Below are 24,325 nucleotides of genomic sequence, written 5' to 3'. Positions count from 1 at the left end.
ACATTGGTGGTGGTTAAAGGAGATAGTTGTGGGCACAGATTCTAGATATAAGCAGTTCTCATAAATGGGAATCCCTAGGGTTATCTTGGAGAAGGCAATGGCACCCCACTCCAGTGTTCTTGCCTGGAGAATCCCAGGGACGGGGGAGCCTGATGGGCTGCCGACTCTGGGGTCGCACAGAGTCGGACACGACTGAAGCGACTTAGCAGCAGCAGCAGCAGGATTATCTCTACTGTGACAGCTTCCCCATGGTGCTATTCTTGAAACAGGTATGGTAGATTGCAAAATTCCCCCCATACTTAGCAACTGTGGAGCTAAGTACAGGATGTGGAGCCTGTGTCTTCATCCTTAGGGTCTTGGCCAGTTTTATGACTTGGTTTGACCATTGTATGCGGTGGAAGAGACTTGGGTAGGTTTTGAAGCTAGAACTGAAGAAGCATTTCAGCTTCAATGCTTGCTCCTTTGGGAATTCTGTCACCATGTAAAAAGGCCCAGGCTCACCTGCTGGAGGATGAGAGGCTATATGGAGGAGAATTAAGGTGCCCAGTCAACCCAAGGCTGACTGTGGAAGCATAAGTGAGTACCCCTCTGAGTTCAGCAGAGTCTGGCCTAGATCAGTAGTAGTATTGCTCAGCTTAGCTCAGCCCACATTGCTGACTCACACAATTATGAACTAAATAAATACTGTTTTAAGGCACTAAAGTTTTGGAGTAGTTTGTTATGCAGCAGTAAATCATTGATACAGTCAATGCTCTGGACCAGTCAAGGCTTGCCTTTGTCCTGTCCTCTGTAACATCCAGGATTCTTAGTAACACTATCCCATTAGTAACAGAAATTGGTGGTTTAGTCACAAGTCATGTCTGACTCTTGCAACCTCATGGACTGTAGCCCATCAGACTCCTCTGTCCATGGGATTTCCCAACCGAGCATACTGGAGTGGGTTGTCATTTCCTTCTCAAGGGGATCTTCCTGACCAAGGAATTGAACCTTCGTCTCCTGCACTGCAGGTGGGCTCTACCTACTGAGCCATCAGGGGGTAATTTAGACAGAAAAGGAGTTTATTGGCAGGATATTGGATAGCTCAGTGTTTCTTCTTGAAAAGCTGGATAAAAGTCTTAATGCACAGCTAAGGGGCAACACTGCCAGAACTAGAGGCATATCTCAGCATAGAATTGGTCTGGTTGGGATGCTTTAACCGTAGCTACTAAATATTGGATGCCTCCAGGCACAAAACACATTGCCTGCACTGGAGGTTGGGTGTGGTGCTAGGCACCTTGCTGCCCCTGGGCTCACTGGGGTTACTATTGTTTCCAGAAAACAATGGTCTAGTCTTCCTGCTACTTCACATCACTCATTACTGGTTAAAATGCCTGTGTGTTGTGTCTGGCCAAGCTTAGGTGCTATGCCCATACCCTGATTGAGAAGAAATCATGAAAGTGGATATCTGACATTTTTAGCCTATTTGACTGAAGACAGGTGAAAAGTTTCATAAACACTGGCAAGGGTTTCTGATGCTGGGCAGCCAAAAGAGAAGTGGCAAATGTTGATCAGTTTCTGTTCTATACTCTGGTTGTCTCAGCTGGTTACAGCATAGTTAGGATGGAGCCAGTTTGTGGTTTGTTTCTTGGGTCTATTGAGAGAATATACTCAGTTTTGAGGCTGAACCCTTTATACTTGCTCCTTCTCTTACAAATGTGTGTCCATGATGAATTGGAAGGCCAGGGAATTGTGGGGCCCAATTTGTATTATCTGTGGCTGCCAAGGTACAGATAGTGTGTATCTTTGAGTTGGTGCACCCAGAGAGATGCCATTCAGTGCCATAGAGTGCCATCTAAGAGGACTGAATGGGTGGTATCTTAGTGAACATAAGGGGTTGACTATTTGTTCAATGAATTTCGTTCACGTGACGTCTGTAATAGAAATTGTTGAGAGGCAAGGTTTTTAAATTCAGATGGTTTCTTATTTTCCAGAATTTCTCTAATAACGTTTCTAAACTCTGAAGTACCTATCTGCAAAACCATTCATGTAGGATTAGTTTCAGTGTTAGAAATGAAACCTAAAGGAGAAAAGGATTCTGCCTGGAGGGTGGGTAGTAGCTGTTTGAGAAATGTTCATCCTTTTTCCTCAAACTTCTTAGATACACCTCAATCACATTATGTCTTAGCTCAGGCTGCTGTAACAAAATAACACAAAGTGAGTGGCTTATAAACAACAGAAATTTACTTCTCACATTTCTAAGGGCTGGAAGTCTGAGATAAGGGTGCTAACATGACTGTGTTCTGGTGATGGCCCTCTTTTGGGTTGCAGACTGCCAACTTCTATCTGTGTCTTCACATCGTGGAGGAAGCAAGCTCTCTTCTGACTATGAGTACGGATTCCATTCATGAGAGCTTTACCTTCTGGACCTCCTCACATCCTAATCACCTTTCAAAGGCCCCATCTCCTAATACTATCACACTGGGGAGGTAGGGTTTTAACATGAAATTGAGGGGGTCACAGACATTCAGTCTATAACAGATTATAAACCCTTTGAGGGCAGGGACTCTTCTTTCTGTGTCGAGTATCTCTAAGTTGTCAAATCTCTAAGCATGGCTTGTGATGGATAGGATGTCTTGGGAGAAATCAGGACCTAGGTCTCAGCTTATCCATTGTGGTGGGGGCATCAGTTAAGGGGAGATGGGTGGATGTATCAGGTCAGGCAATGCAGAGTCTATCTGGGCTGATGAATTAGTGTCTATAGGTGATTCAAGGGAGGAGCTAGGCTATCCTAGGATGTCCTAGGGATGTCCTTTCAGGCAAACACAGCTCAGTGGCAGGTGATCTAAGAGCAAGGAATGTTTGGGAATCAGGGAAGTGTCAGCGGGCATCTGGGGATGAGTTGCAGGACAAGGACAGATAGATGAGAGCAAGGCCCAGCTTTCAGTGATGGATGTCTGTCAGGCTAGAGAGGGAAGAGAATGGATATGTGTAGCTGAGGCATAGAAAGGGGATTTATATGGTCATGAAAGGAGGTGAGTTTGGTCAATAGAATGTAGCCGCTAGGTTACAATAGGAACAATAGCATGATGGGCTTGGAGCTAGGTTTCCCCTAGTTGGGCTGAAGCCCCTTAAAGCCACCTGCATTTGCCATGATGTTGTAGGGGACTCAGGGTGCTGGTTGTCCTGAGGCTCTGCTGGGGGGAAGAGAACTGACCTGAACAGGGAGGGGCTGTCTCCAGCTTCAGTGCCCTGCACTACCCTGCTTTGGTTGGGGGGTCAGCCTCCTCAGAGGGAGGCTACCAGTGTGGCAGAGGAGGTGAGCGGGGCGTTTGCTCTTTTAACAGTTGGATAGGGTCTTCACTAGGAACTTGGCACAGAAACCCAGTTAATGAAGTCAGGTTGCCTACCCTACCAAAAGCTGCTGTTCCTGGTATGTTTCACTCTGCTGGAGGGTTCCAGTCCGTCCAGGTTCATACTGGAGACTGAAAACTCTGGTGTGATCTGAGACGGAACTTGGATTCATTCGTTCTGTGAAGCATTTCAAGGATCTGTGTATAAAGAACAGATGCTCCACTTAGAAGAGATGTCCTGGTATGCTCTGTTCCTCTAGCTGCTGCTGCTGCTAAGTCGCTTCAGTCATGTCCGATTCTGTGAGACCCCATAGACAGCAGCCCACAAGGCTCCCCCATCCTTGGGATTCTCCAGGCAAGAACACTGGAGTGGGTTGCCATTTCCTTCTCCAATGCATGAAAGTGAAAAGTGAAAGGGAAGTCGCTCAGTTGTGTCCGACTCCTAGTGACCCCATGGACTGCAGCCCACCAGGCTCCTCCGTCCATGGGATTTTCTAGGCAAGAGTACTGGAGTGGGGTGTCATTGCCTTCTCCAGTTCCTCTAGCTAAGGCACTAGTTTCTTCCTTTCTCTCTCTCTCTCTCTCTCTCTCTCTCTCTCTCTGGCACTAGTTTCTTTAAAAAAAGAAATGTGTGTGTATGTGCACAAGTGTGTGTAAAATAAAAGATATAAATTATAGAATGGACTGAAATCAGCAAACTTATAAAAATACCAAAGAAGCTCAACCTGTAACTTTATTTATGAAAAGCACTAAAAATGTCAATAAACAAGTTGAAAAGTGAATCCTTTGGCTTCTGAGGTAAGTCTGAGTTGCCAGAACCAGTAAAAGCTTTGTATAATCCTGGCAGCACATGAGTTCACCTGAGATTTTGCTGCTTCCAGCTGTATGAAATATTGTGATATACAGAGCGTAGAAACCTGGGCCAGAATCCTCAGACAAATTTTCTTTTATAATCTGAGCTGTAATTGCCTTTTAATTCAGTTCGAGTGTTAAGACTGCTTTTGTGTATGTGTAAGTTTCCTTTATCTCATCAATTCCTGGCATTTGAGAGAGTGCCTGGCACACAGTCGACCGTCAGTGAACATTGGTTCTTATTGGAGATCCTCCTTTTCTCCTCCATCACAGTGACTGTCTTCTTGTGGTCGGGGGAATGCTTCTTCTGTACCTTGGTGGTTCACCCCTGGCACACTCTTCCCCTCTCCTCTGCCTTAAGCTGTTAGATCCTGATTTTCTTCCTGGGCAGGTGCCAACCTCCAGGAACTCCTGACCCTGAAGTGCATGCCTGCATGTGTGCAGCTGGCTTGGGCAGCTTCCAGAGCTGTGGCACTGGCTTGCCAAAGAAGGCCTAGAGAATAAAAGTCATAGTGAGAAGTCATTATCATCAAATGCCATCACTATCTATAATCCTTCCTTATTCTAAAAGATGATCTAGGTGCATGATAAAAAAAATATCTGGAGAATTAACTCTGTCAAACCTATATATGTCAGTCCATTGTTCAAAAACCAAAGTAACTAGTCCAAGTTTTGAATTTATTTGAATTATTGTCTCTAAGAACCATATTAATATCATATTTGATTCCTTAGCATATTTTTGTCTTTTAATACAAAAATATTCCTTCTCCTGCCACCCCAACCCCTGCCAAAGGAGTAAATTCAAAGCTCTGGGAGGATATGTTGTGTAATTCATCGTTGAAAAGCATGGGGGGTTAGGGGTGCTGATCCTCCAGAGTTGAAAATCCATGTGTAACTTGGAGTCTGCCCTCCATATATGCAATTCCTCCACAACTGCAGATTCAGCCAATTGCAGCTCATGTACTATTTGCTATTGGAAAAAAATCTGCATTATAAGTGGACCTGTGCAGTTAAAACCAGTGTTCCAGGGTCTGCCGTATTTCTCTTTGCCTTTGCTTGCTTGAAATTAGGTTATTATAAAATGAATTACCTGAGCTCACCTCAGGTTCTTGCTATCCTTAAAAATGTCAAAACAAAACAAAGTTTGGGGAACAGGTTGATATATTCACATATGTCACAATTCAGAGATACGAAGCAACATGCATAGTGGTTCTATTAGTGAGTGAAGAGTTGAGTCAAAGTTGGTGTATTTAATTTATTCCATGACTCTCCCTGACGTGAAAGCAATGGCATGTGTGCTTTGGGGAATGCAGGGATTTTTTTTTTTTTAATCCAAGACTTGCCCTCAAGAGATTGACAGCCTTGTTTTAGGGAGATGTAGCAGGTATACTGAGAACCATAATATAAGTAGAAGTGGTAAGTGCCAGAGGGGGAGGTTCAAACCATAGTTTTAGCTTTTACCCATACAGTTCCTTTTCATAATATTTTTGGATCTAGCAAAAGGTTTGTGTTCTGTGTAGTCTGACTGCTTCATTCTAATAGATGAGACTGAAGAGGTCAGGTGCCTTCTGCATGGTCACCCAGCTAGATAGCCCCTACCTTTGACAAAGATAGCTCGTTCTTATAAAGCAAGTTGCTATTAAAAAATACCTTGACACAAATGACAATGAAAACACAACTGTACAAAATCTGTGGGATACAGCAAAAGCAGTCCTGTGGGGAACTTCATAACTATATAGATCTTCCTTAAAAAAAGCAAGAAAGATCTCAAGCAATCTAACCTTACCCCCTAAAAAAATTAGAAAAGGAAGAGCAAACAAAACCTGAAGTCAGAGGTAGGGAATAATAAAGATCAGAGAGGAAATAACACAGAGATCAAAAAAATGATAAAGCAAGCTGCTGCCTTGTTCTGTGCTTGGCAACTTAGAGAAAAGAGCACTTTGTGTGTGTAAAATCTGGACTGGGTGAGAAAGGACCGTTGCAGCTTTGTTCAGCTGGGCACTTCGTTTGGAAACTGCCCTTAGCGCAGGTGGCAGGGCAGTGGTTTTGGGGGCACATCTATAATAGTTCTTGCTGACATGGGTTAGGCTTTGTCTCTTACTCTTTACAGCTTTTCTAAATTCATTTTAAAAAAGTAGACCATATGTTCACATGATTCAAAATTCAAAAGGTACAAAATGAAATTCAATTAACTCTTCCCTACCCCTGTGCCCTAGCTGACCATTCCTTTCTCTGGAAGCAGCTGCAGCCAAACTTGTTAGCTTCCATTTCCAGAAGAGCACATGAATATAGAAGTCGATGCATCTAGATTCAACCCCCAGGGCGTCTTGCTTTTTTCTTTTCAGCAGTTTAACCTGATGATCTTTCCATATCATTACACAAAGAGCTTCCTCATTCTTTTTTAGTTGGTGGTTTTTGTGGCTAACAACTGAATCCACTCTAGCTGATTAAGCCAAAAAGGGATTAGAATTTTTAGGTAACTCATGGAATTGTTTGGAGGATTACAAGACAGGGGGCATCTGACTTCCCAGAAACGACGACCACGCCATGTATAGCTCTAGTATTAGGTGGGCGCCACCTGTGCTCCTGCCTGTGCTGAGTAGCAAGTAGCAGGGCTCTGACTGAACTGCAGTTGCTTCCACCGTCATCCTGAGCCAAGAAGGCAGCTTCCCCTGCAGAAGTAGAAGCTCTGAGCAGAGTCTCTTCCCTTACATTTCTCACTTCTCAAGCAAAGTCTTGTGTGGATATTCCCATCATTTGAGACCTGGTCACACGTTTGCAGTTTAGCTGCAAAGGACGCAACAATTTGATTCTCAGCTTTCAAGCTGAGGGGTGAGATTTGTAATATGAGAAAGTTCTCAGTAGAGAAAGGCTTTCTGAGAGATTATGGGGTAATCACAGATATGACAGATGTCTACCAGAGCTGCCTAGAATTTCACTGTGTGGATGAACCATGATTGATTAAGCTAATATTTCAAATGATGGACCTCTGGGTGTTTTCAAATCTGTATCTTAGATGATAACATATTTAATGACCTTGTACATATGTCATTTTGCTTGTGTAAAGTGCAGTGTGAATTCCTAAAATTCCTAGAGGTAGAATTGCTAGATCCAAGGTTTGATTACGGTTTTTTAATTGTAATTTTTATGGATGTTGCTAAATGGTCTCTGGATGTTACACTGTTCTGTTCTTCCATTGACAGTATACAGGTTCCTGTTTTTTTGCCTAGAGTCTTTTTCCTGTTCAGATCCCATCTGAGTCAGGGTCACAGGTTGGGTTTTCCCCACTACTGGGGTGAGTTTGGGCCTTGGGCCAAGAATGCTGACAAACCAGATCTGGGGCCATAACCTCTGTCATTCATTCATTCATCTATCAATTAATTATCTTGACTGGATTTGGTCTATAATTTATTGTAGGCTCTTTGGTCCTAAATTAAATGGCATCTTGGGGATCTAAAAGATAATCTAACTTCCAAAAATGGTTTGCAACTTGGAAGTAGCTTATATGTTGGGAGATCTTAGATCGTTATGTGCTCACAAATACATAAGGATGTTTTCAAAGAATGGTTATGAAGATTTATAACATCTTTTCTTTTTAAAACTAAAAAGCAAATAAGTGAAATAAGACAGATAAATACTGCATGATATCACTTATATATGGAATCTGAAAAAAGACAATGTTGAACTTATAGAAACAGAAAATGGAATGATTGTTGTCAAGGATGGTAGGGTGGGGGAAATAGTGAGAGTTGTTATTGATCTGAGGATCTGCTGTATAATATATAATATGGTGAAAAGTGAAAGTCACTCAGTCGTGTCCAACTTTTTGCTACCCCATGGACTACACAGTCTGTGGAATTTTCTAGGCCAGAATACTGGAATGGATAGCTTTTCCCTTCTCCAAGGGATCTTCCCAACCCAGGGATTGAACCCAGGTCTCACGCATTGCAGGCGGATTCTTTACCAGTTGAGCCACAGGGGGAAGCCCAGGAATACTGTAGTAGGAAACCTATCCCTTCTCCAGGGGGTCTTCCCAACCCAGGAATTGAACCGGGGTCTCCTGCATGGCAGGCGGATTCTTTACCAACTGAGCTATCAGGGAAGCCCTATAGTATGTTGACTGTAGTTGATAATGGTATTGTATAATTGAAATTTGTTTAGAGAGTAGAACTTAAGTGTTCTCACACATACACAAAAGGTAAATATGAGAGGTGATGAATGTATAAATTAACTTGATAGTGGGACTCCTTTCACAGTCTATATGTACATCAGATCATTATATTGGTCATTTTACATATATGACAATTTTATTTGTCAATTATACTATCTCAGTAAGGTAGACAAAAGCAAAATCCTATTTTTACTATGTGAATTATTGCATAGATTTTGCTTGTAGCTGAAATATGGCTCCAATTGGTTGCTGTGGAAGTTAATAGTAATATAGGAAGCCCTAGTTCAAAAGCTCCTGAAAATTTTAAACAAATGTATATAAATGGGTGTAAAATGGGGGGATACAGGTGTGTTCTTTTCCTCTAGTGGAAGTGTTCACTGTTTAAGTTGGTATTTACTTAGTGTAGCTAATTATTTTAGGAAAATACCTTTCTGCATGTCTTTGAGTGTATCCACAGGATGTCATGTATAACTCTGGGAGGCAGTGTCTCATCAGGGACTGGTAACCCTTTCTCTGAAGGGCCTGGTAGTAAATATTAGGCTTTGAGGGTCAAGAGACAAAATTGAGGATACTATATAGTTACTCATATAACAAGAGAGAAAACAAATTTCCTCAGAGATTTTATTGACAAAATTCAAAATATAATAATTGAATACAGGTGTTTTTTTTTTTTCTTTCAGAAGAGTAATACAGATCTACTAATAAGAAGCATGGAATTCTTATTTTGGAGATAACATTTTATCTCATAGGATTCAAAGTTAGTGTTCCCTACCATCAAATTGACTGCAAATGTTCATCTGTAAAAACCATATAAGACTAGGCAGTGGGCCAGATTTGGCCTATGAACATCAATTTTCCAACCCCTGATGTAATGGAAAAGCCTTTACATTTGGACCCAGGCACATAGAGGTTTGCGTGCTGGCTCTGAACTTGTGACCTTGAACACTTCAGTTAACCTTCTGAGTTGTGGCATTTATTTGTGCATAAACTGGAGGTAATGACAGCCATGGAATAAATATCATCCTATCTTTGTTATGGTTTTTGTGTTAAGATTCCAATTCTGTAGATGCTGATGTCATTTAGCTAGACTTACTTGGAATTAGTATTGAGCAGAGTCAAAAGTCAGTTTGTCAGGGAATAGAATTTTCAAAAGTTCTCAGTGTATTATGTGAAAACATGTTTTTGCAGTGGAGAGATCTAGCAGTCACCATCTTAACCAAGTGGCCAAGCTTAGCAATTAGTGGTGGGATGTTCTGAAATTATGTACCCCTCACTGATGTGTACCTCTTACTATACCATGACGTCACTGTGTGGTGTCCTTGCCAGAAATGTTTGACTTGAGTGTTATCCCAAGGAGACAGAAACTCAAAATGTGGGACATTCTGTAGGACAACTGGCCTGAGCTCTTGAAAAGATTCAGTGTCATGAAGAACAGAGGTGAGATTGTTCTAGATTGGGGAAAGACCATGGAAACATAAGATAAAAATGTAATGCATGAACATTAAGTCCTGGATGGGAGAAAGGAAATTCAGTTATGTGGACCGTTTTTAAAAGAGTTGAGAACATGAGAGTATGGACCATATGTTGTGTGATTATATTGTTGACTTCCTCAGATGTGGTGATGGTATAGGAGATAGTCCTGTTTTGAGAGGTGGCTCGGTGGTAAAGAATCCGCCTGCCAGTGCAGGAGACACAGGAGACATGGGTTCAATCCCTGGGTTGGGAAGATCCCCTGGAGGAGGAAATGGCAACCCACTCCAGTTTTCTTGCCTGGAAAATCCCATGGACAGAGGAGCCTGGTGGGCTACAGTTCGTGAGCTCTCAAAGAGTTGGACATGACTTAGCGACTAAGCACGCAATAAACTATTTAGAGGTCTGAGAGGGAGGAAAAGGAGGAAGGGAGGAAAAGTAAGTTGGGGGAGGATAAGAGAGAGAAAAGAGTAAGTTGTTTGGTTCAGCGCAGCTCATTTCCTGACTTGGCATTGAGTGCAGCGTTTTCAGTGGGACGGTGCCCAGGACACTTTAATAAGTACTTTTAGGTATTAGTAGGCTTCCGTGTCTGAAGTCACACCTGAGCATTGAATGTCTGTCCTCTCTTTAATGGGGTGAGGGTTTGGCTTAGGCATGTGCTGTGGCACCTCATGTTGGGTGATCAGACATGGGGATTCATATTTTCTTGGGTGGCTCACCCAGGTCCCTCTGTATTGAAAGTCCCTTTTGATATTTAAAACATATACGTGAGTAGGAAAGGAAAATCCAGGATAGTGAACCTGAGTCTTCAGCTATATCCTGAGAGGCTGAGGTACAACTTACAAGCTTGTGCTTTAAATTCTCTTTATGTCCATTTTTGAGGGTGCCAGTGTGTGGGCTGTCATCTTCTGGAGGTATGCTAAGCAGAAGGAGGCTGGACGTAGAAGCTGACAGTGCATCTTGAGGCCTCTGAGTGGCTGGTGCACCGCTGAGGTGTCCTTGGCTGTGAGATTGAGGGCAAGGGGTAGAGGCCAAGGACCAGGGCAGAGTGCAGTGCAGGCCGCTTCTCATGCTCTGATCCTGACCAGTCTGTTCTAGCTGTGCAGGAAGGGGACAGAGCAGCTAATATGCTGTTATATTCCTGCCCAGGAGCTCTTCAGGCTCTATAGTGTGAGATGACTAAAGCTCATTTAGCAGCCACTTGTAAAAATAATTACAAGATGAGAGAAAGAAGAGCATTCTGCGACTATGTGCTACGAAAACTAATTAATTCAACAAACACTTGTTGAGCAGCTGAATATGTAGTAAGAACCCTAAAGTATGAGTCCTGGAGGATACCTGTGATAAAAGATGCACTTTTTACCTTGTACTGTGCACTTGTGGGGTAGAGGAAAGAGATGGAGTACAGTGGAGACAATGACCACAATACTAATTTTGCTGTGTTACAAGGCTAGTGATGTGATAGAAAAGTAGTGAGGACAATGAGAATGCAGAAAACATGCCATGTGGAATTGAGCATGGTTCCAAAGGTAAGATTGGTCTTGAGATGATTTGAAGATAGAGTCTGGTGGGTAAAGAAGTGGGGAGGCATCCAGCTTCCAGGTGGGAGACATGGCGGGTGCCCAGAGGCCTGCCTGGCTGTCCTGTGTTGAGAGACCTGTTAGCATCTGGGGTGGCTGAAGTTTTGGATGCAGAGTGGGGAGGAGACAGACATGGGTGGGCTTGTTGGAAAGGTAGTTTGGACGAGATGGGAGGGCCTCGAAACTGTGCTCTGGGTTTTATAGGAAAGGGCATGAGGAGCCCTGGAAGCCTACTTGAGTTGGGAGTAGTCTTGTTTCAATAAGATATCATGGAGGGAATGTGGAGGATGGTGTGTGAGGTGGCAGAAGTCTGGGGACACGACTTGAAGTAATAGATGTGTGAGCAGAGACCCTGAACTTGGCCAGCTGCGGTGGAGAGAGAATAGAAAATAGGGGTCCACTAGTGTTTTTGGAACATTCTTTCAACCCCTCCCACCAGGACTTTGGATTTTTAAATCTCTCTAAGGAAGTCTTTAAAAATACTTGAAAGAGAGAAGCTTATTCAAACCTTTGAACAGTTTTGAAAACTTATTACATTTCAGCTTGGAAAGAAAGTATTATTTCAGGCAAACTGATGTGGACTGATTACTCAGCATAGCCACTTAATCTTTCAGAATTAGGTAGGAGGGAAGCTATTTTAGTGGCCTTCCATCTTCTTCCAGAACTTTGTCCAGGTTCCTCCCAAATGGTCGATGAGTTTTTCTGATGCACATCCAGCACTCCAACAGTTGAGTGTGCATATGTATGCTGTGAGGAAGTTGATTTCATCCATTTCTTTTTTTTTTCATCTCTTGCCGTCCACCTGAGAAAACAAACATGAGTCCATAGATTCTTGTTCTGCATTAGAAATGTCCACAATGTGTAACTTAAGATGGGTCCAGCTGAGAGGGTTGCAGTTTTGGAATTTAGACTAAAAAAGAGGAGTGGAATCTTTCCCTTTTTTCTTTATTTTGAGAAAATTTTGGCAACTTGGACTGTTTGAAGGAGCAGTTATATAAAATATCCCTTGTTAATTGAGTATCTGGGGTAAGGTACTGCCATTTTTTCTTTAGATTACATTAAAACATTTCTACCCACAATTTAGAGCTTTTCCATGGAGAATTTAGAATTAGAACATTTTGAACCTCAATAAAGAAAAAAAAACAGAATTAACCTACTTTTTGGAATGAGAAGTCTCAGGTTTATGAGGCTCCATATGTAAGTTCCAAAGGCCTGTAATTTATCTTCTTTGCTGCTTGAATATTTCAGAAAGTTCTTGGCATGTCTCTTAGACAAAAAGAAAGAAAGGTGACCTATGGGCTTACCTCACTTATGTGTATATCTTCTACGATGGCTACAAAGTAGTGCTTCTACTGGTATATGGCAGCTAAGGACAGATTCCAAGGTAATGAGGCAGTTTACTGATGTGAGATTTGGGTGTTAGTCTGAAAGTACCATAGTGAATGTTTCAGCAGAAATTTCAGTTACCTTTAGTTAAGAACTTTTCTAGTTCCATGTGGTAGATATTATAAAGGAGTAACTGAAGGTTACCTTGATAATAAATTAACACTGACTGAACTATGGTTGTTAAATTGTTTCTACAGCAAGGATCATAATTTATTAATATTAGGAATTATTTTACAAGACAGCTGTATTGATGATGTTGGTTTTTTCCATGTATAGGCAAGCTTGTATCTGAAGATGTGTAATTTATTTATTCACAATAAGGAATGTATTGTAAAACTCAATTACATTTTATTTGTGAGCGTTGCTTCATTCACTTGATTGAGAATTTTTGGACTGTATCCTGAGTGTCTATCATTGCACTAGGAGCTTGATAGAAGTTACCCCTTGCCCTAGGAGAGAAAAATTTTAATGGGAGGCAAAGATAAACAGATAATTATAATATATGATAAGTGTTGAAATAGACAGTAAAATGCTTGAAAATGGAGAATTTCAAATGTATAATAGTCTTCACTTACTCCTTGCCCCTCGTTTGTTTTGGAACATATCCAAGATAATAGTATATCATGTAATACACATTTATAGATATTTGAATAATCGGAGTGTACACTGGGAAAATAGACTATACCTGGGGACTTGGGAAGAAGCTATAGAGCCTGTAACATTTGAGTTTAATCTAGTAGGGAGGGAGAATGTTCCAGGTCCAGGTGAATAGGATGGAAGTCAACAATTATTGAACACTGCTAAGCATTATATCGGGCTTCCCTGGTGGCTCAGTGGTAAAGAATCCACTTGCCATGCAAGAGAAACAGGTTTGATCCTTGGTTTGGGAAGATCCCCTGGAGAAGCAAATGGCAACCCACTCCAGTATTCTTGCCTGGGAAATCCCATGGGTTGAGGAGCCTGGTGGGCTGCAGTCTATGGGGTCCCAAGAGAGCTGGATATGACCTAGTGACTAAACAACAACGAAGCATTATAGCAGGTTCATTTAGTACATTATTTATTTTTTTCCCTCATACTCTTATGGGAGTGACAATATCTATTTTATATTTGAGGAAGCTAGATTTCAGCCTGACCAGCCTTGACGTCAAGGCTACTTAGTTTCCCATCTTGTGCGCTGTGTGCACTAGGCACAGAAATGTAAATGGGCAAGATGTTTTTGGGGAAGCAAGAGAAGATGAATGCAGCTATAGAATTGTGACCGTGTGTGTGTGTCAAGAGGTGAAACTAGAGAAGCTGCTCAGGGCCAGGTTATGAAGGAACTTTAATGCTATGCTACGAAGACAGAATTTTGTCTTGAGGGTGGTGAGGATCCAGGCTGAGATGTCTTTCAGCCTGAGAACAGTATTGTCAGCTTTTAAAAGGCAGGTATGTAGGCACTATGGAGGATGAACTGGGATTGGAAAATCTGCTGAGGGGAGACTGGTTCAAGCAAACTGTTCAAACACTGTTTATTAAGCACAAAGAATGCGGTGGGCAAAGAAACTAATAAGCAAGACACATCTCCCTATTTCATAGAGCTTAGCCTAGTAGAGAGTTAGTCACATGCAGATAGATGGCTTATTGTGATGTGATTTATTTTTTACTTTTTAAAAAATTTGTGTACTTTTAAAAAAATTTAAAATTATTTATTTTAATTGGAGGCTAATTACTTTACAATATTGTATTGAAACATGTATAATATCATATAAGAAAGAATCGCCAGTCCAGGTTTGATGCAGGATATTTTTTTTACTTTTTATAAATATTTTTTGGCTGCACCACTCAGCCTGTGGGATCCTAGTGCCTGACCTTTTTGTTGAGAGAAGAACACCAACTATTGGAATAAAGTTAAAAAAGAAAAAAAAGAAACTTGTCCCTGCTTTATGCTAATTTGTGTGAATTTTACTAAAAAATAAAATCTGTCATGATGGCCAAGTGAGATATTAGGAAGGGATTAAGGTGTTGCAAATGAGAAGATAGGCTTGATTTGGTAGATGGTTCTGTGATAGAATTGACTGGATGTGATTAGCATTGAAAATAAGTTTCTGATTCAAGGTATAGTATGGTTGATGCCAACAGCTGAAGCGAGGGTTGCTGGAAGATCAGCAGGTTCAAGGATATGTGAGGAGGGGCAAATGAGTAGGGCTTATTTATATTATGTCTGAGATGGCTTAGGGTATCCGCATAGAGATGTCCAGTAGGGTTTTGGAAAACTGTATGAAGTATCCAAGTTGTTAGGTTTGGAGAGAGTGATTTGGTGATCATTAGCATTTATGTAGGGTCATTGAAGCTTGGGAAAGAATAAGATTATCAAAGAGCAGTGATTCTCAGCTTTGGCTGCACTTTAGAATTACCTTGAGAGTGTTACAAAAATACCCATTTCTGGGGTGCACCACTGACTAATTAAAGCAGAATCTTTGGAAGTGGAGACTAGGTCTCTTTATATTTTCAAAATCTACTTAGGTTATTCTAATATGCAGCTAGAATGGCAACAAAATAAACAAGTGGACCAAAAAATTAGACAATCGCATGTTTATTGAATGGACGCTATTGTTGGCACTGCTACTTTAACTTACATGAGGTGAGTACCTGTTTACACTTAAGGGGAGACTGAGGCACAAAAGGTAAGTAACTTGCCTTAGGTTATACAGGCAGCCGATTGGTGCTAAGGCAGGGATTCACACCTAAGTCATTTACTCCAAGAACTGTTCTTTATACCATAACGTTCTATTGCTTCTCCACTCAAGACTCAATCTGGGAGGGTTGAGAGTTTTGGAATGGCAGTGTGAAAAACTCAGCAGATCTTCTTCCCAGTGAAATAACCTCTTAACTGTAAAAATTATAAAGGACAATCATTTAAAGTCTCTGGAAATTGGCCTGAAAACATACAGCAAATGTAGAAAGATTTATTCAAGAAAATCTACTAAATCTTAGTAAGAACAGTGAGCCAGCAGCATTTGGGCCATGACCTCATCCTCTCCCGACTCCCATCAGTTCCATGCAATGGAGGACTCTTCTTGGTAAGTATAGCTGAGAAGATAGGACTTACCCCCTAACTGTAGCTCCTAGTCTAGGACTAGGAGCAGTAGACAGTAGACTGAAGGAGAGAGAGAGAGGAGACAGAAAGTACCAGAAGGAGAAAGAGAGAGGGACAGATAAATATTTGAAGAAATAATGGACGCAAGATAACCCAGTTTGATGACAAACAATAGCTTTCACAACCAAGAAGCCCAACTCTGTCCTTTCAGTGGCTGCCAGTCTTACTATGACTGCAGGCTGGGGATGTCTGCAATACAGTGAAAATACCCAGAGTAGGAGTGAAAGAGAATGGAAATAAGGCCAGTTAAAATGCCACAAAACTCACCATTCTTCCTGAGATGAGGCTGTTTTTCTTGAATAACACCACTGTGTGCCCCCGGCCCCCCCCCCCCCCCCCCCGATTGCTGCAAACTTTTGGTCAATTTCCAGAGTTCTGTCCATTTTAGTTAGTTTCTCATTGTTCTGATGGAGGAGAGTGTTTTTGGTGACCCTTATGCTGCTATTTTTTGCTTACATCCTAGTTGAATTTTTATTGTAATTTTCTTAAGATTACTTAGTGGCTGCTTATAGTTTGCTCTGAAAGCATTTGTGATATTTTGGAAATTATTGGAATAATGATTTTTCCTATAATTATTGGAAATCTAAATCTAAAAGTAATTATTGGAAATCTAAAATTCCATCCATAAGGAACCAACTAGTAATAATAATAAAAAATGCACAGTATATCTTTATAGCAGAATATTATGCAGTTGTTAAAGCAACGTGGTAATTTTAATTGTGCTGATAGAGAAGAATAGTCAAGGGATAATGCTAAAAGAAAAACAAGTCCCAAAATAGTATGTGATAGTCTATTTGTATAAAGTTTTAATAAACAACAGGAAAAACACAGGTGTGTACTACATATATGCAGAGATCATTTCTAGAATAAATATGTAATATTTTCCTCTGGGACATAGGAAGTGAGGGTGCTTCTTAGTTCTTTACCCCCACTTAGTCTTATTTGAACTTTTGAGTATCTCTTACTTAGAAATAACTTTAGAGAAGTCATTGTATATTTAATTTGTTATTTTAAACTACCAATAGGACATATCATGTTAGTTTAAGGTCTACAAGTGATAAAGATCACAATATTTTGATAATAATATTTGTATATGTAGTACTTCTTTTTTGTTTCCTTGAAGTGTGCACTCAAGATGTAATTTTGATGCTTAGGAAATCATTTTGCTTGAGAACTTTAAAAAAACAATGAACTCACATTTAATTTCGATCAACTGGGATAATCCACAAATAATAATGATGACTAAACTGTTCTCTTTTCACCTTCGTGACTTTCTAGACTTTGTACATTACAGTCCACCCCCTGAAAAAGTCACTCTTTTGTAAGAAGATTAACAGCCATCCTTTGTCACCTTTATTTTTATCTTTGAAAGAGGAAGAATAATCACCCAGTTCTGAAACATCATGCGTGGGTAGAATTGAATTACCCAAATTGAAAACCTCCCTGCAAACTAGAGGATAAAGAATCCCATCAGCGTGTACACATAGGCTCTCCAGGGACTTTTTGATTATTTACCCCATGAAATCCTTGAGATTTCATAATTTATCTTGTCTCATTTCCCCATTATGAAATGGAATTTTCAGCATCCCTTCTCTTGTCTGTTTTCAGATCACAGAATTGTGTGGTGCCAAGCGGGTTGGTTATTTTGGTCCGACACAGTTTTACGTTGCCCTGAAATTAATTGCTGCGGCACAGTCTGGCCTCCCTGTGCGGATAGAGAGTATTAAATGTGGTAAGTATCTCCCATTTATACATTCTGTTATCCATGACAGTTTTTTTTTTTTTTTTTTAATGAGAACCATTTTTGTCATGAAAAAGAGACCTGGGTTTAAGGCCTGTTCTGTAAGCATTTGTGGAATTTTTTGTTTCTTCTTCCATCTCTTCTATTAAATAGGACTTACCAGGTGTCTTAATTTTTTTTTTTAATGAGAAAAAATTCAGAGAGTGACCTGAGGTTAGTTTCTTTTATCTGACTTGCCGTTAAAAATAGATTTTGTTCTTTAGCTGAGAAAGATTGGGACAAGGGTTCTAGAACTTGTGGCAAAATAGTAAGACTCAGTTTAATTTTCCACTTGAGGAATCTATGTTGTTTAAGGTTCTATGAGGGACAAGGAACTGAGTAACAGGGAGAATTTGAGTGGAGCTGCCCCTTCTCTCTCTCTTCTGTTCTTGCCAGGCATGTCAAGTATGATTATCTTTTAATCTCTCAATTCCCAAAGCCCTATTAAGTACTTGGGGGCTACTAAATATTTTTCGTAATGAATTTATCTTCTCAGAGTTTTTATTTATCATTTTCTTATCTTGCTATTCCTGCCCCAAACCCACCACATACTTGAGCACTTTTCATGACTTAAACCAAAAGCAAAGCCCCAAACTCTTAGCATCATTTGCCCTGCTTCAGTACTGGTTTTACTAAGCTGTTTAAAGAACGTGATTATTCAGTGGATGTGCTGAGGTCTTTTGTTAGTTCACTGTGATATGAATTACTTTCCTGTGTCTACACAGCTATGCAGGAACTTTGCCCTTTTCCTCATTTTGAGATAAAAATCACCCAACTATTCCTATCTGTTCTGTGAAGTCCCTAGTGGATCTTTCTGTGGGCTCAGGATTTATGGTTAGTCCATGGTAACCTTGTAGCTCCAAATAGCAGAGAAGATTCTGATAAATTGACTATAGAAAATGAAGCTTTTTTTTACACTAACCATTAGGAAGCTGCAATCATCCTGCTAATCTTTATTAAAGGCTTAGTGTGTGCCAGACACTATATCATTTAGTCCTCATGACATTTACCTAAACTAGATAATTGTGTCAATTTGCATTGCCTAGAATAAGCTGTGATAACAAATACCACTGAAATGTGAGTGCCTTAATGGAACAAAGGCTTGCTTACTGCTTTGCAGTGGGTCAGGGTGACCCTCCAGGGCAGCTGCCCTCCATGTGTTGGCTCTGTGATACTGGCAGCTTTATCCTGTGGCACCTCCAACACAGCACCTGTTCCCGTAATTGCCACAACAGAGAAATAGTTTCTCAGCCTAGCAGTTAAATGCTTTGGCGTGGATGTGACTCAGGTTACTGCTGCTCACAGTGCATTGGCTAGAACTTGGCACATGGATCTACTGACATGCAGAGCAGGCTTTGGGGGTTGTAGTTCCCTCGTGTGCCTGCAAGTAGAGGAGACTGGGTGTGGGTGAACTCTGAAAGTCTCTATCCTGGTGCTGTTATTATCCCCGTTTTACAGATGTGAAAATGGAAGTGTAGGGGAATTAAGCAACTTGCCTAAGGATGTTAGGTTCTAACCAGCTCCAACCAGGATCTCAGCCTCCATTTCCCAGGCTTTTTATTGTTATGCAGAGTAGCCTCTTCTGGATGATTTTTTCTGTTTAGTAAGGTCCCAATTCTAATCTGTAAATCTGGAATGTTTCCTGAACAGGAAAAAAAAAAAAAACAAAAAAAAACCCAAAACAACCTGACCCCCAAAGCATCCCTTGGTATTATATAATTTGGTTCCTTGAAATAGGTTTCTTGATGGAGTGTAATTTCAGTGGCTGGTTTGGTGTCTGTTGGTCAGTGTTTGCTGTGATTTGTTCAGAGTTATAGCTCACTGAATTTCGGTTTGTGGTAGGCACTGAAAGTTTCCATTCCATTGTAAATGATCATTAATCTTTATTATAGTATCTCCCGACTTCATCTTCTGGAAGAGTTCAGAGCTTCTTTGTTGTATAAAAGAATAAACTTCTGACACCTTTGTTGCTTACATTTGGTTAGACTGAAATCTTTTACCTGATCTGTGCTCAGATCTATAGCTTAATTTCCTGGGGATGGGGGAGGGGGTGGAAGGGGTGGATTGTCTAAGTTATCACTTGTATAAGGGATTAACCCTTTTTCCAAATATGAGGCTTTCTCCATTTTATAAATACTGATGCTGCTTTTTACCACTGAGGGTTTAAGTATTACTCAGAGTTAATTCTTGATTTTCTTCCTTCATTTAAAGGTTTTTTGAACAAGTTACTTGCAGTCAGCATATGTTGAATAAGGATGAGTGTAAGACTGGGCCAAACTTTGAGCTGCCACTTAGCATTTTCCAATTTTTTGCTTGAAATCCATTAGCTTAATGTTTGATGACATAAACCTTGAAGGTGAAAGAGAATGCTAAGAGCCTAATCTGAAAGACCTATCACACAGGGAGTTGTGAGTCCTTTCAGTCCTTCTTCTATAAGAATCATACCCTTACTTCATGAGTGACATGTGCCTGTGTGTATGTGTGTGTTAACCTTTAACCCCTAGTCTTTCCCATTTTGCTAAATACCTCTACCATATGCAGTTGCTTAATCCAAGAACTTAGAAGACATTCTTGATTTTCTCCTTTCCCTCCCTCCATCAGAAGTCCTGCCAATATGGGTGAATTCTATGAAAAATTTAGAGAAGAGCTAACATCTATCCTATTCAAACTCTTCCAGAAAATTGCAGAGGAAGGCAAACTCCAAAACTCATTCTATGAGGCTACCATCACCCTGATACCAAAACCAGACAAAGATGCCACAAAAGAAGAAAACTACAGGCCAATATCACTGATGAACATAGATGCAAAAATTCTCAACAAAATTCTAGCAAACAGAATCCAACAACATATTAAAAGGATCATACATCATGATGAAGTGGGCTTTATTCCAGGGATGCAAGGATTCTTTAGTATTCACAAATCAATCAGTGTGATACACCATATTAACAAATTGCAAGATTAAAAACCATATGATTCTCTCATTAGATACAGAGAAAGCCTTTGACAAAATTCAACACCCATTTATGATAAAAACTCTGTAGAAAGCAGGCATAGAAGGAACATACCTTAACATAATAAAAGCCATATCTGACAAACCCACAGCAAACATTATCCTCAATAGTGAAAAATTGAAAGTATTTCCACTAAAATCAGGAATAAGACAAGGGTGCCTACTCTCACCACTACTATTCAGCATAGTTTTGGAAGTCCTAGCCACAGCAATCAGAGAAGAAAAAGAAATAAAAGGAATCCAAATTAAAACTCTCACTGTAGATGACATGATCTTCTACATAAAGAACCCTAAAGATACCACCAGAAAATTACTAGAGCTAATCAATGAATATAGTAAAGTTGCAGGATAAAAAATTAATACACAGAAATTCCTTGTATTCCTATACACTAACAATGAAAAAACAGAGAAATTAAGGAAACAATCCCATTCACCATTGCAACAAAAAGAATAAAATACTTATAAATAAATTTACCTAAAGAAACAAAAGACCTAATATATGGAAAACTATAAAACACTAATGAAAGAAATCAAAGATGACACAAATAGATGGAAAAATATACCATGTTTGTGGATTGGAAGAATCAATACAGTGAAAATAAGTATACTACCCAAAGCAATCTACAGATTCAGTGCAATCCCTATCAAGCTACCAATGGTATTATTCACAGAACTAGAACAAATAATTTCACAATTTGTATGGAAACCCAAAAAAACCTTGAATAGCCAAAGCAATCTTGAGACAGAAGAATGGAACTGGAGGAATCAGCCTTACTGACTTCAGACTATACTACAAAGCTACAGTCATCAAGACAGTATGGTACTGGCACAAAGACAAAAATGTAGATCGATGAAAGAAAATGGAAAGCCCAGAGATAAATCCACACATCTATGGACACCTTATCTTTGACAAAGAAGGCAAAAATATACAATGGAGAAAAGACAGTCTCTTTAACAAGTGGTGCTGGGGAAAAGTGGTTAGCCACGGGGAAAAGTGAAACTAGAACACTTTCTAACACCATACACAAAAATAAAGTTAAAATCGATTAAAGATCTAAATGTAAAACCAGAAACTATAAAACTCTTAGAGGAAAACTTAGGCAAAACACTCTCCGACATAAATCACAGCAGGATCCTCTATGACCCACCTACCAGAGTAATGGAAGTAAAAGCAAAAACAAATGGGACCTAATTAAGCTTAAAAGCTTTTGCACAACTAAGAAAACTATAAGCAAGGTGAAAAGGCAGCCTTCAGAATGGGAGAAAATGATAGTAAACAAAACAGCTGACAAAGAATTAATCTCCAAAATAAACAAGCAGCTCATGCAGCTCAATACCAAAAAAACCCAAACACCCCAAGCAAAAATGGGCCAAAGAACTAAACAGACATTTCTCCAAACAAGACATACAGATGACTAACAAACACATGAAAAGATGCTCAACATCACTCATTATTAGAGAAATGCAAATCAAAACCACAATGAGGTATCATCTCATGCTGGTCAGAATGGCTGTTGTCAAAAAGTCTACAGACAATAAATGCTGGAGAGGGTGTGGAGAAAAGGGAACCCTCTTACACTGTTGGTGGGAATGCAAACTGGCACAGCCACTATGGAGGACAGTGTGGAGATTCCTGAAAAACTGGAAATAGAACTGCCATACAACCCAGCAATCCCACTGCTGGGCATACACACCGAGGAAACCAGAATTGAAAGAGACACCCAAGGAAACCAGAATTGAAAGAGACACATGTACCTCAGTGTTCATTGTGGCACTGTTTACAATGGCTAGGACATGGAAGAAACCTAGATGTCCATTGGCAGACAAATGGATCAGGAAGTTGTGGTACATATACACAATGGAATGTTACTCAGCTATAAAAAGGAATGCATTTGAGTCAGTTCTAATGATGTGGATGAAACTGGAGACTATTATACAGAGTGAAATAAGTCAGAAAGAGAAATACAAATACTGTATATTAATGCATATAAATGGAATTTAGAAAGATGGTAACGACAATCTTATATGGAAGGCAGCAGAAGAGACACAGAAGTAAAGAACAGCCCTTTGGACTATGTGGGAGAAGGTGAGAGTGGGATGATTGAGAGAATAGCGTTGAAATGTGTATTACCATATGTAAAATAGATGACCAGTGCAAGTTCGATGAGTGAAGCAGGACATCCAAAGCCTGTGCTCTGGGACAACCTGGAGGGATGGAGTGGGGAGGGAGGTGGGAGGGGGGTTCAGGATGGGGACTCACATGTGCACCTGTGGTTGTTTCATGTCAATGTATGGCAAAAACCATCACAATATGTAAAGTAATTATCCTCCAATTAAGATAATTAATTAAAAAAAGTTCTGCCAATATGGCTCTAATCTCATTGCTTGCTTCCTGCATCTTTCTACCTCTGCTAAATGAGGCCACCTACAGCCACATTCCTGATGCCACAATGATTTTGTCATTAGTTTCTTGGCCTTCTCTCTTTTCTACTCCAGTCTCTTTCCCCACATAGCACTAAGAGTAGCTTTTTCAAAATAGATTATTTTATATAGCTCCTTGAAACTCTCCCTGTGGTTGCTTGTTGTACATAGCTCAAAGTTCGAAGTCCCTACAGTTATCTGTAAGGCCTTGCATAATCTAGTCTCTGCCTACTACCCCTCCTCATCTCAAATCTCTTTTCTTTCATGTAATCTGTCCCCCAGCCTTACTGGCTGTGTATCCATTTCTGGGCCACCTCTTTCCTACTGCAGGAAAGAGCATGTTATGTCAAGATCTTGGGTTGCTAGTGGTCTGTTCTCCATCCTCTCCTTCCAGTGCTGCATCTCCTCCTCGCTCTTTAGGGTTCCAAGGCTGTACCTGACACCCTATCTAAAGTATGTCCTGTCAAATTAATTCATTAACAAAGGAACCAGCATATAGTAGAGCTGGTTCAAGAAAGTGTAGGAAAGTCAGAAGTGTTTATAGTCACGGAAAGAAAGAATGCTGGAATAAGATTGCTAAATTACGTATAAAATTGATTAATGCCCTACAGGACAATAAAACTGTAACTGGGTTATTATACTCTTTTGTAAGATAAAATTCATTTGCACTGCTATCAGAAAAGAAGTGTTTGTTATCTAACAAATTTTCCACAAGTTAATAGCTACCCTTTCAGAATTGTAAAATGCTTCATCAAGAGTAAATAGAAACTTAAAAGCATGCATCCCTAGGGAATTAGGTAATCCTTGGATGGGCCTGTTAGTGCTGGATAATGTGACAGTTTCCTTCTTAATTCTCTCACTGTCTGCTCCTTCATAGCTCTTTAGTTAGGGTTTGTAAGTACTCCTTTACAGGTTTGAGTAATTTTTTGGCTGTCTTCCTCAGCAGTCTGCACATCTAAGGGGAAGGGAGGAGCATCTGGTAACCCTGTACTGAGAGGGGCCTTGTGGATACCCAGGGCATGTTTGTTGAATGAATACATGAAGACACAAATGCCTGGGCATGGGGAGTGAGTCTTAATTGTCTGTCACTCTTTTTAACGCAAACATTTGGAATTCACGTTCACCAGGAACTTCTGAGGGATGCTTACAGAAGTCGTCTCTCTAAGGCATTGGTTCCCAACCATGTATGC

General features: G+C 40.3%; 1 protein-coding gene across 2 annotated transcripts in view; it reads left to right on the top strand.

Moving 5' to 3' along the window:
• Positions 1-24,325, top strand: part of REPS2 (RALBP1 associated Eps domain containing 2) — a 244,962-nt gene that overhangs the window by 41,574 nt on the left and 179,063 nt on the right. For both annotated transcript variants that reach the window (XM_024988440.2, XM_024988439.2), the window contains exon 2: positions 17,533-17,656. In XM_024988440.2, coding sequence (XP_024844208.1) covers positions 17,533-17,656 — 124 coding nt within the window. The remainder of the gene's footprint in view (positions 1-17,532; positions 17,657-24,325) is intronic.

Source organism: Bos taurus, chromosome X (assembly GCF_002263795.3).
Source record: "Bos taurus isolate L1 Dominette 01449 registration number 42190680 breed Hereford chromosome X, ARS-UCD2.0, whole genome shotgun sequence".
NCBI classification, from domain to species: domain Eukaryota; kingdom Metazoa; phylum Chordata; class Mammalia; order Artiodactyla; family Bovidae; genus Bos; species Bos taurus.
The sequence above is the reverse complement of the archived record's forward strand: the minus strand, read 5'-3'. Positions and strand labels throughout refer to the sequence as shown.